General features: G+C 42.8%; 1 protein-coding gene across 1 annotated transcript in view; it reads left to right on the plus strand.

The window, feature by feature from the left end:
* The window catches only part of PAPPA (pappalysin 1), a 265,699-nt gene that overhangs the window by 153,484 nt on the left and 99,739 nt on the right, over window positions 1–12,476 (plus strand). Inside the window, exon 10 of the mRNA XM_051855823.2 lies at window positions 5,100–5,293. Within this exon, the coding sequence (XP_051711783.2) occupies window positions 5,100–5,293 (194 nt within the window). The remainder of the gene's footprint in view (window positions 1–5,099; window positions 5,294–12,476) is intronic.

The following is a 12,476-nucleotide window of genomic DNA, read 5'->3' on the forward strand; positions in this document are numbered from 1 at the left end:
ATAGGGAGTGGAGAGGGAGAAGAGAAATCCCCAGACGAAGACTGGCAGATGTAGCTGAAGGGCCCTTGGGACATTAGTAGCAAAAGAAACTGAATAGCAGAATCCAAGGATGTTATTTGAAAAAGGAACTCACAACAGCTTTGTCAGCAGAATCTTGGATAAGAAACCAGGTCTCTTTCCCTCTCCCTCTCCCTCTCCCTCTCCCTCTCCCTCTCCCTCTCCCTCTCCCTCTCCCTCTCCCTCTCCCTCTCCCTCTCCCTCTCCCTCTCCCATCTCCATCTCCATCTCTTTCTGTCACTCTCACTGTTGCTCTGTCTCCACCCCCTTTCCTCCCTCACTCCTGGTCCTCCTCTCTCCTCTATTTTCTCTTTGATCTCTGCCCATCTATCTATGTATCGTCGACCTATTTATCTACCTATGTGTAGTCTACCTCCTCTCTAGTAACAAGCAAATAGGTTTATTATGATCATAATTATAATCAGAAGAAATTAGTCTTCATGAGAATCCAACTGTAGCCCCAAATTCCTGACACCCTAATAGGTTTTTGCTGAAGAAATGAATTAATCATCTTAGATAACAAATCTTACTGTTATTTTGTTCTGTTTTTCATAATGTCGGAGATGGAAATAGGAGGTACCAAGAGTCAGATAACCCCAAGATTGTATCCTCAGGAGGGTATGTTTACATCATTTTAAAGAAACTTCATGGAGGGGGAAAATCTCTGCTACATATAAAAAGCCCAGCTCCTGTTACCAGCCCTGCTGCCAACTCTTACTGTTCTCAGGAAGCAGATGTCTTACCTGCTCCAGCTCTCAGTTTTCCATTAAGTAAAATGGGTGAAGGCTCTGGCATAGTACACATTGTCTCACATACCCACTGCAAAAACACTAGGTGAGTATTCTCTCCAGTTTTCCTTTGGATGAGGAAAGTGAAGTTCAGAAAGGTCAGGTTGTTTTATTTTATTTGAGTCCTATATAGCTTATATATGGTAAAGTTAAGGTTTGAAAACTTACCTTTGCCTGCTCAAAACCTTTGCTCTTTGCAGTGCCCTTTATTGGGTTTCTAAAGAGAGGTCAGGGTTTATGGCAGGTCACTCTTGGATTGGGTGAGCTTTATTATATCTAAGTTGGCCATATTTACCAGAGGTCGGAGCTACTGAGAAGTGCTGAGCTTGTGTTTCTTTTGTGCTTGAACTGCCAGGCATGCTAGTGGTCACTGGAGTCCTCAGCTGGCTCAAACCCATCCTTAAATAATTGAATTATAATGAATTGATTTATTCTGGCTCTTTTGATAGTATTTCACTATGTAAACTGTTTGCAGAAATAAACAAGGGATTTTGGAGCTTGGAAAGAGCTCAACATTCTGTTGCCCCTGAATTCAATGACTCCTTTTCAGTCAGCAACAGAGAAATCCAAGTCATTCCTCCTTGATCTCGGCTCTTTCTAGAGGGGGGAATATTGCTTGAAGCTGTTTGAAATGAGTGCTGACTTCACAAGCTGACTTAATGCAGCCACCAAGGAACAAACTGGCCCCTCAGAAGAAGAATTTTTTTTTCTTGATGATTACTTTGGAATATACCAAGCTCACTTACGTTCATTTCCTGGGAGAATTCAATGGTTATCCTGAGAGGGTATCCTGGTAGGGACTCTCATTTCTTTTTTTCTTTTCTTTTTTTTTTTTTTTTTTTTTTTTTTGACAGGCAGAGTGGACAGTGAGAGAGAGACAGAGAGAAAGGTCTTCCTTTGCCATTGGTTCACCCTCCAATGGCCGCAGCCGGCACACCACGCCTATCCGGAGGCAGGAGCCAGGTGCTTCTCCTGGTCTCCCGTGGGGTGCAGGGCCCAAGCACTTGGGCCATCCTCCACTGCACTCCCTGGCCACAGCAGAGAGCTGGCCTGGAGGAGGAGCAACCGGGACAGAATCCGGTGCCCTGACTGGGACTAGAACCCGGTGTGCCGGCGCCACAAGGCGGAGGATTAGCCTACTGAGCTGCGGCGCCGGCCCTGGGACTGTCATTTCTACATTACAAATGGGGAGCCAGAGGCTGAGAAATAAAACTCATTGTCCAAAGTTAAATAGCTAATACATGTGACAGAAATCAGACCCTGGCCTTTGGCCCTACACAGATTTCCACTCCATTGTACTTGAGTTTATAGAAGAAGAATGTCTTTCAACACACAATACCCTTATGGTGACTAAATGTTCTGATTTGCATAGGGCATAAAAATTTTTTACCAGGATATGTGCTTATTGTCTGAACATATTTTTTGAGAGGTTTAATTGCTTATTTATTTGAACAGGCAGAGAGAGAGAGAGAAAGGAGAGAGAGAGAGAGAGAGAGAGAGAGAGAGAGAGAGAGAGAGAGAGAAATCTCTCCACTGGTTTACTTCCCTAATGGCTACAATGGTCTGGGCTAGTCCAAACTGGAACTCCATCTGAGTCTCCTACATTGGTGTTAGGGGCCCAGGTACTTGGATAATCTTCTGCCGCCTTCCTAGGTACACAAGCAGGGATCTGGATCAGAGGTGGAACAGCCAGGACTCAAATTGTATAGGATGCTGGCATTGCAAGCAGAGGCTTAACCCACTGCACTATCATGCTGGTCCCTGGATATAATTTTCAGTAGCATCACTATCACTGTCAAAGTACTGTAGTTTGGATGACAGTTTATGATGTAACTGTAAGATATTGGAAAGGAACTATATTTCAAGGAGTTTGAGATCTTTCAGAGGAGCTATATCATGTAGGCATGATAGCAGCACAATGTGATAAATCTTAAGGTGGAAGTCTTTATGAAATAGGCACACACAATAGAGGGGATATTTAGCTTTGCCTAGAAAAGTTGAGGAAATAGTAAAGAAGTGGTGACAGTTGCTAAAAGGTGGACAGGGCGATCTTTTTCAGATGGCCACATCCAGATTTCTTCTCATGTTGTTTGGTGCTGAAATTCTGAGAAACATGCATAGATCACACCTGCTCAGTAGGCATCTTGCTACTGGCTCTGTGTTTCTGTGATCCTCATCCCTGCAGCAAAGTGGGAATCAATGCAGCCAGCTGCAGCTTTAAATCATGCCAACCAGAAACCCTTGCTGTGGTTTGAATTACATGGGAGCTTGAATTCACTTGGTCTTTAACTAAAATTCCTAAGGTATCCAACAAGCCCTCAGAAGCCTAGGGCATTAGACAGGAAGGGCTCCTGGAGTCCCAGTAATCTAACCCCTCCTCTGCTCTAAGAAGGAAAGAGACTTGTTTAAAGGAACAGAGAAATTTGGTTTCATAGCTGGGACTGAAGCCAGCTTGTGTATCAGTTCACTCTTTATGCAAAACTTAAATTCTCTTTGGAGTTAAATAAACCCATTTGTGACTGTGAAGCTCTGTGGTGTCAAGTAATGTATCCAGTACTTAGAAATTGAAAGCCTGATTTGAAGACCCGGATCTGGCATCGACCCATTGCGTGACCTTGGGTGGGTTATTAAAGAGGTGTGCAATCTCAGGTTCCTCATCTGGAACACTAAAACCATAATGAGAATGATGAACATACCTTTCTCATGAGATTGCTGTAAGGTTCACTTGAGGTAATGAAGGCAGAAGTGTCTAGGAACTTTTCTTTATTGTGGTAAAAAAATATATATACAACATGGGATATACCCTCTTAATAAATTTTTTTTAAATTATCTAAGGGGCCAGCACTGTGTCATAATACACTAAGCATCTGCTTGTGGTGTTGGCATCCCACATGGGCACTGGTTTGTGTCCCGGCTGCTCCTCTTTTGATCCAGCTCCCTGCTATGGCCTGGGAAAGCAGAAGATGGCCCAGGTGCTTGGGCCTCTGCACCTGAATGGGAGACCTGGAAGAAACTCCTGGCTCCTGGCTTTGGATAGTCCTAGTTATAGTCGCTGTGGCCAATTGGGTGAGTGAACCAGTGGATGGAAGACTTTTCTCTCTGTCTGTAACTCTACCTCTCAGATAAATAAATAAAGTCCTTAAAAATTATTTAAGATGGAGAGAGATATACAGAAAGAGTGAGAGAGAGAGAGAGAGAGAGAGAGAGAGAGCACTCCGTTCTCTGGGTACATTCCTCTAATGTCTACCATGGCTGTGCTGAGACTGGAGCCAGGGGCCAGGAACTCAATCCAGGTCTCCCATGTGGTGACAGGAACACAATTATTTAAGCCATCACAACTGTCTCCTAGTGTCTACTTTAGCAGGAAGCTGGAGTCAGCAATCAAAACCAGGAATTGAACCCAGGTACTCTGATGTGTAATGCATGCATTTTTAACTGATAGGCCAAACACCCACCCTTCTGAGCACATTTTTAAAATGTACAGTAAGTACTTCTAACTATAGCAATTTTGCATTATATATTTTCTAGAATTTTTTCATCTTTCATAGCTGAAACTCCTTACCCATTGAACAGCAATTCTCCCTTCCCCTCCCACAGACCCTGGCAAGCACCCTTATACTTTCTGTTTCTATGAGTTCCAAAATAAATACTCATGTAAGTGGAACTATGGGCTTATTTGTCAATGACTGGCTTAATTGTCTCAGCATAATGTCCTCAAGGTTCCTCTACATTGTTGCAAATGGCAGGATTTCCTTATTTTTAAAAGATTTATTTATTTATTATTTGAGAAGTAGAGTTACAGACAGAGAGAGGGGGAGACAGAGAAAGCTCATCCATCCACTGGTTCACTTCCCAAGTGGCCACAATGGCTAGAGCTGAGCTGATCCAAAGCCAGGAGCCAAGAGCTTCTTCTGGGTCTCCCACATGGGTGTAGGGGCCCAAGTATTTGGGCAATCTTTGATTGCTTTCCCAGGCCATAGCAGAGACCTGGATTGGAAGAGAAGCAACCGGGATACAAACCAACACCCATATAGGATGCCAGCACTGTAGGCAGAGGCTTTAGCCCACTGTACCACAGCACCAGCCCTGGGATTTCCTTGTTTTTAAAGGCTGATTAATATTCCATGGTGACTAAAGATGATGGGCTTGTCTGGGCTGATGGTTTTGATAGTATAGTTCCATAGCTACTGGATAGCTGAGGCCAAGGAATAAATATCTACCTTTTCTCTCCCTCTCTATGTCCATCTCCTGCAGATCAACCCAGTCGGTGCTATTTCCATGATGGTGACGGGGTATGTGAAGAGTTTGAACAAAAAACTAGCATTAAGGACTGCGGTGTCTACACACCCCAGGGGTTCCTGGATCAGTGGGCATCCAATGCTTCAGTGTCCCATCAAGACCAGCAGTGCCCAGGCTGGGTCATCATTGGGCAGCCAGCAGCATCCCAGGTAAGATCTCAGCCATGTGTGACATTTCCTGCAGACATTCAGCATCTCTGCTCTGCCTCTCAAAGCTGCCCTCTTCGAAGCCAGCATCACTGGATGGCGCCACTGAAGCATCTTTTGAGCCACATGTGATTTTTATGGCTTCATGAGTACCATTTGTGATGGGTTAGGCATGGAATAGTTAAAGGTAGGAAACATTGTTCGAGTAATGACTGCAACTCCTATTTGGGACAAGAAGTCCATTGTGGCTGTAACACTGAAATTTAATTGGGTAAAAACAAATTCATTTTGGGAAGTCCTACTTTTGGGGGGAATGTCAAATTGTGTGCTGCCTGAATTAATGGATAATTACCATGAATTTGTTGTGTGGCCTTGGATTACTCCCTACCTCTCTGGGCCCCATCCCTCCTGACTCTATCTTTTAAAAGAGAGAGTAGTTAAGTTTTATGGTCTCCAAGGACTTTTCCAATTCTAAGAAGCTGTAACTTATTCTTCAGTCTCCTAATGTGCTATTTATGTGCCGTGGTTCTTCCCCTGAGGACTGACAGCTTAGTTGTGGGAGCAGGAGTTTTGGGGCCACCAGAGCTTGTATGATTCTAGGGATGGCCAAGCAGTCTCCAGGGCCTCCTTTCCAATTATCCTGCAGAGCAAGCACCTGCCTTCTTTGGAGACTCCCATTTCCCAGAGACACTCCTTAGTGTCTCTGCTGCCTGGCCCAGTGGCCATTTCTGAACCCAGCCTGCCTGCTGACCTTGCAGATAAGCAGTGATCCCATGCAGTTCTGTGTTGATTCATGGTACTCCTTAATGCAGATTTACTGGGGTAAGCTTGGTGCCTGGATGAGGGAGGGACAGGGCCCAGGAAGAATCACTGGATGAGACACAAGATGAAAAGGACCACCTCACTTGTTAGTTATAGCATTTGTTTTATAATTTATCCATTCATCTTTTTGCTTAGGCTTATATGATTAGATCTTTTATTTATTCATTTGCATTTATTTCTGAATGCCCTGAGGAGAGTGGAAAGAAATGGGAATATGGCATTCTTTGGTGCCTCCCTGTACATATTGTGCCAGTCAGGTGAGCAAATGAATGACTGCATGTGAGTCTGACTAGTGTTCATTCTCCCTGTGCCTCCTCTGCACTTGGTGAACTCACGTGCATGGTACAGTTTATCACTCTAAGGATCTGTTTGTGTGTTTTGTTTTCAAATCAGGCTCCTAGCTCTTTGTGGATAGGTTTGAGTTTTATTCATCTTTGTCCTTCAAGAACACGATTTAGATAAAACTAGGTGCTCATGAAATGTGTATTTAATTTACTCTGGGTACAACCACAAACATGTACATATGAAGGCACTTCAAAAATTTGTGGAAAATGAAATTAAAATGATAAGCTTTCTTTGGTTTGAAGGATTGGAAATCCTGACATCCAAGAACATACAGGTTGCTACATGGACAGTAGCAATGTAACGTGGAGGATCAAGCCTCTCTATCACAAGGAAAGTCTTGCTTGGGTTACCAGGAATTCCTAACTCATTGCTAGCATCCAGTTCTTAGAAATGTTTTTAAAGCATCATTCAAAGAAGGGAGTTATTAACCCCTTGGAAACTCACCTGAACAAGAGTTGAGGTAGCAGCTGTGCTTTAAAAAATCACCCAATGGTTATTCCTACTAATGTGAGAAAAGGAGAGAGAGAATTTTCAGGTCTTAACATTTGAAAGGAGACTTCAATGGGGGCAATTACTCCAATCTTGTAGGGAGGGGCTATCAGGAATTATGGGTGATTATCTCTTCCTAAACAAAAATCCAATTAAAAAAATCATTATAAATACTAGCTCTTCGATCTACAAAGAGGAGATGAGGAAACAAAATCAGCCTATTGAATTATTCATTGTAACCAATTTTATTTTAATGAAATCGACTAGGTTCCATTACTCTGGGCTTGGACATAATCTTTGTTACAAGGAGACTTCAGCTGTAACTAAATTTGCCATAATGAGATCAGCTCCCTAGAGAATACAGGGTCAAAGGAGGGGATATGCATGCAGGCTGGGTGCAGGACCAGGCAGAGGGTGGCCTAGAGGGTGCAGAACAAAAGTCTCGTGTGTTCCTCATCTGAAAGCAAATGCCTGGAAGTCATGCACACATGTTCATGCAATGCACATGCACACAACCATGCACATATTTACACGCAAACACCACTGTGAACCCATTTACATGCCTATGTACACATGTACCACCACATACACAGACATGCACACATACCCCATGCACACATGTGCAGGTGCACACAAAAACCCACCATGCATAATTTGCATACACATGCCTATATGCATACATACACACTAGGATGCACACATACACCCCACCACTCACATGTGTACATGCACGTGCACACACTCATTCACATGTACATGCACATATACAGCACACCACCATGCACAGACATGCACACACACAGAGCCTTTATATTTTGGCATAAAGGCTATTCTTGAAGTAGAAATACAGTTCTCTTCCTACAACAGAGGAGGATGTGTAACCCTGTCCTTCATTATTTTGTGCAGTGATTAAGGGAGACTAGTGGTTAATTTTCACCCTGTCAGGATCTCCAGTGAAGATGTTGATGGCTTGAGATGAGGAGCTGGGAGGTTCTTAGAAGTTGGGATTAAGAATAATATGGGACAATTTAGCATGCACCCCTCGCATTCCCCCAGAACAATTATACTCTGCCCTTCTCTCTTTCTCTCTCTCTCTTTCTCTCTCTCTCTCTCACTCTCTCTCTCTCTCTCACACACACACTCACACATACATTCACACAAAAATTCAAACATGAACAGGCCCTGGAGGAGCATGGATCCAGACAGTGAGTATGAAAACAGATGGAGAAGAACAGCCACACTACACTGTACTGGACACCTCATAGCCAGGTCCTTCACCCAACATCATGGTAGATATCATTATCTACCTTGGGGAAACTATGAATTACAGTGGCTTCTCCAATAAGTCACGGTACTTGTAAATAGGGAATCTAGGAACAGAAGGATCTCATGGAAGATGACTGAGTGTTTGAGAACAGAGTTGGAAGTAATTGAATTCCTAGTTGACTTCACGGGGAAACACGCAGGGAGTCCTGGAGGGACAGATGGTGGGGCTGAGTATCAGTGAGCAGAACCCCTGAGGTGCTTGAATTCTCCAGTAGCAGACTCGTTGTCACTGGGTGTGCCTTCGGATTCAGGCTATTTCTATTCCTTGCCAAGGTGGCCTTATTCTGCCATCTCCTAGGTTCATTAGGATAAAATGTTAACTTGGGGAATGGTGGAATGACAAGTTTTCCTGTTTCCTCTTTAAAATCCAGTATTGTCTCATTCTCTGTCTTTGCCTGTAAAACTGATAAATGCAGGTGTTTGCTGGAGGTTTGTGCCTATCTCTGTGCTAGAGCCTGTGGAAGAAACCCAAGTTTAAGACCCAATCTCTATCCTAGTAAATGTGCAAGGCCTAGGTGTGAGAACTCTGTCAAGTGGCATGGCGCTAACAGAGCAAGTCCACAGCCTCTTGTGACTAGTTTGAAGACAGACTCATGAAATATTGATTAGCACTTCAGTTGTGATTTCATGTAGCCCATGACTTCTATGGTTTCCAGTCTCTCTTGGTCATCCCCCTCAAACAAGATTCCCAAATTTGGTTAAGGCAAAGCTAACCCTGAACATCCAGTTTTGTATCCAATCGTTATCAGAAGTATCAAAACTTCCTTGTTGTGCAAATTGGGCTGAACATTCTATAATAAGAGACATTCTTTGGATGTTTTGGTCATGCACCTTTCTGGCCCAGCTAGAAGCAAGAAGTTCCTGAGACAGAACAAAAATGGAAATGAACTGAAAGAATCAAGTTCTCTCTCTTCTGGGAACCTCAGACATGGTTTGGTTTTAAGTGCTTGCAAAGATCTTGTCTTGTTTTGTCTCCATGTTTTGCATTTCTCTAATGCTTTACACCAAAGGCTGCCAAAATGAGACGCAGATATTCCTTCCTTCTGCCTTCACCCCTAACGTTTTCGCTGAAACCCATTTCTTCCTGTAAAAACAAGCACCTCCCCCCATTGCAGTGGCCTGAGGAGGACGTGGAAACACTAATACTATCTGGAATTCACAGTGCTGTCCTGGGACTTCAGACCTTTAAGCAACAAACCAATTTATTTGGCTAATCCTTTGAGGGCAAAACTTAAGACTAAGCATTTCTGGGGCAGTTGTTTAATGGCCAAAGTATAGCAAACCTTTATAAGAAAGAGAACTATCTCCAGCGGAGTGGATGGCCTTGTGATCAAGCAAGCTCCCCATCATGAGCCATTTAAGTTGGGTTATTAATTGAATAGGAGATTCCTGCATCAGAAGGCAGGTGAGACCTAGGCATCTGTTCTTTATCTGTAATTGATTCTCTGACTTCATATTACATTAACCCATTACCAAGTGTCTCAGTCCTTTGGCACTACACTTTGAGTTGCTATTATCTATTCTTTTACATATCCATACTACTCATTCTATAAACCATAATGTGTCATGTGTCACAATAATTTATGTATTGACTGATTATTTCATAAAACATATATATATATTTGAGTCCTGTGCTGAGGAATGTGAAGGGAAAGGGAATGAAGTGAAGGGGAAATCATGGAGATACAGCTTTGCCCTCTCAACTTCTGTTTTTTCTTGGGAACCTTGAATAAGTAGCTCCAGTGGGAACCTCAGTGTCATCTTCTAGAATGTGGGAATGATAACGTGTACCTAGTGAAAATGAGGTGGATAACATCTACTTGGTGCAAGTTAAGGATTCAGAGAAAAATCTCAGTCTTGTTTTGTTTTGTTTTGTTTTGATTGTCACTTATTGGGTAGTGCAGATATTAATTCCTTGTCTCATTCATGTGAGGCTCCCCTTTGTACTTTCACCCCAAAGCGGGCCACAGTGACTCACACAATCCCAAAGCTCAATAGTCCCTTGAGTTAGACAATCAAATCAGCGAATACTTGCTGCCTGCTCAGGCACTTTGAGAAACTCCAAACAAACAAACAAACAAACAAACAAACCTGGTCTTTTTTCTGCCCTCAGAGAGCTTACCGTTGCCTCAGAAAGCTGCACACACTAGAAATAGTAATGAAACCCAAAAGTGTGAGATCCAGAGGGAGTTCCCCTGAGGAAGAAATCAGGCTACTCTTAGTTTACTCAGTGAGCAGGGATGAGAGCCAGTGTGTAGGATGGAAAAGACTTTTTCCCATTTTCAGAAGGACCTGGACAAATTATAAGAATAACACTTACCAAGTCCCTCCAGGCTCTGCACCAAATTCCTCGAATCCTACTAAAGCTGCTACAGAAATAGGCATCAGTGTTGTCACTACAGATTCAGACACTAAGGCTCAAATAGGTGAGCAGCTTGCTTTGGAGCGCATGCCTGCAAGAAGGGCAAAATCAGGATGCAGGCCACTGTGATCATAATAGAAGCCCAGGTGAGTTAGCCGATGCCTACTTCAGTGGCTAATGGAGAGAACAAGCTAGGAGAGATGCTATCTTTCGAGTCTTTTTATCATTTGGAGCTTTTTTCATATGTGCTATGCACTGAAGGAAAACCAAGAAAGTAGGAGCTTCCCCTCTCCAGTACTCCATAGACCACCCCGCTGTTTCTGCCTCAGTGCCCAGACTTTCACCTTTTGGCACTTGTTCATTTAGGCTGAGCATTGCTTTCTCCAGAGGGTCTTCTAAAATATGTACAGTAAATGTAAATAGGAGAGAAACACAGGAAGTGTTATAAGTTGCCAGCTACCACATGTAAGAAAGATTTCTCAGATTCTGGAATGTATACCTAATTATTCCTGGGATATGGGAGCAAATGAAGAAAAGCACAAATAGAATAATTATAGATGGAAGAGGAAACTTAGCTCAATTTATGGTTTTGTCACAAGCCATGTGCTATACACAGGAAACCTTAAAATGCCTGTGAGTGAGAATTGCAAGATGTGTGCGTTTTTTGATGACCTCTGAGTCTGAAGCAGGAGAACAGGGGCCTTTCATCCATGTCTTTTTCATCCTTGTCTTCAGAACAAGGCACCAGACATCCGAAGAGCTCTCTGGACACAAGACCTAGAAATCTTCCTGTATACTAATGATATGATGCATGGTAGACAGGAGAACCTAGAAGAGGGCAAAGAGATGCAAGTACACTTCAAAATGCCCAAGGAAAACTAGGATTGAAATATAAGTTTCTTTTAGTGGAATTTTTTTTTGAAATTTTATGTACACCAGATCTTCAAAAAGTTCCTAGAAAATATGTTATGGAAAACCAATACATGGATTTCAGAACTTTCTTCACTAAATTTCACCAATCACTTAATTCCATTTTCCACAAACTTTCTAAAGTACTTTTTGTATTTCCTGGGGAAGTGAATGCTAAGCTTTTTCAGAAGGGTAAGCTGGGGAATGGACAAGGGTGTGTGTACAGAAAGAGGGTGAGAGTGAGTGCAAGAGTCAGAGAGAGAGAGAGACAGACAGACAGACTGACATGGACACACACACAGATACATGCATATACACATACAAGAAAATCCCAGTAAGAAGCAAAGAAGAAATCAAAAGAGATGAGCTAGGAAAGATGATTGGGGAAATGGACTTTCCTACTTGTCCTGAGGGCAAGGGAGAGCATTTCTGAGTTTTTGAGCAGGATGCTCACATGGTCAAATGTTCCCTGGAAGAAGAGTGACATCTATTGAAATCTTCTGCATGACAGACCTTGTGCTAGAAGTTGCAGGCACAAAATTTCTCATTGATTTCACAACAACTCTACAGAGAAAATTTTACTCATCATCTCTGAAAAGAAAGAAACTAAGTCTCACGGAGATGAACTGCCTCATCTATTGCACTTTTTATTCCATTCCTTCTCATCATATAGCAGACTACTGGTATCACATCAAAACAGCCCCACTTGGAAATTTTGTATTGACAAACAATTCTCCAGCAAAATTTAGCTAACACTGTTTGCAAAGAGCAGGAAGAAAACATGGACTTAATACCAGTGCTGAGGTCACTTCTAAAGGCTACCTGTCCTTTCTCCACCTGTTCTGCCTCCCACTATGTTCACCAAAATATTCAACTCTCCTCATTAGTGAAAAGGGACTGCCTCTGCCAATGGTGATAGAGGAGAGACAAAGG

The sequence above is a fragment of the Oryctolagus cuniculus genome, chromosome 1, assembly GCF_964237555.1.
Source record: "Oryctolagus cuniculus chromosome 1, mOryCun1.1, whole genome shotgun sequence".
Taxonomy (NCBI): Eukaryota; Metazoa; Chordata; class Mammalia; order Lagomorpha; family Leporidae; genus Oryctolagus; species Oryctolagus cuniculus.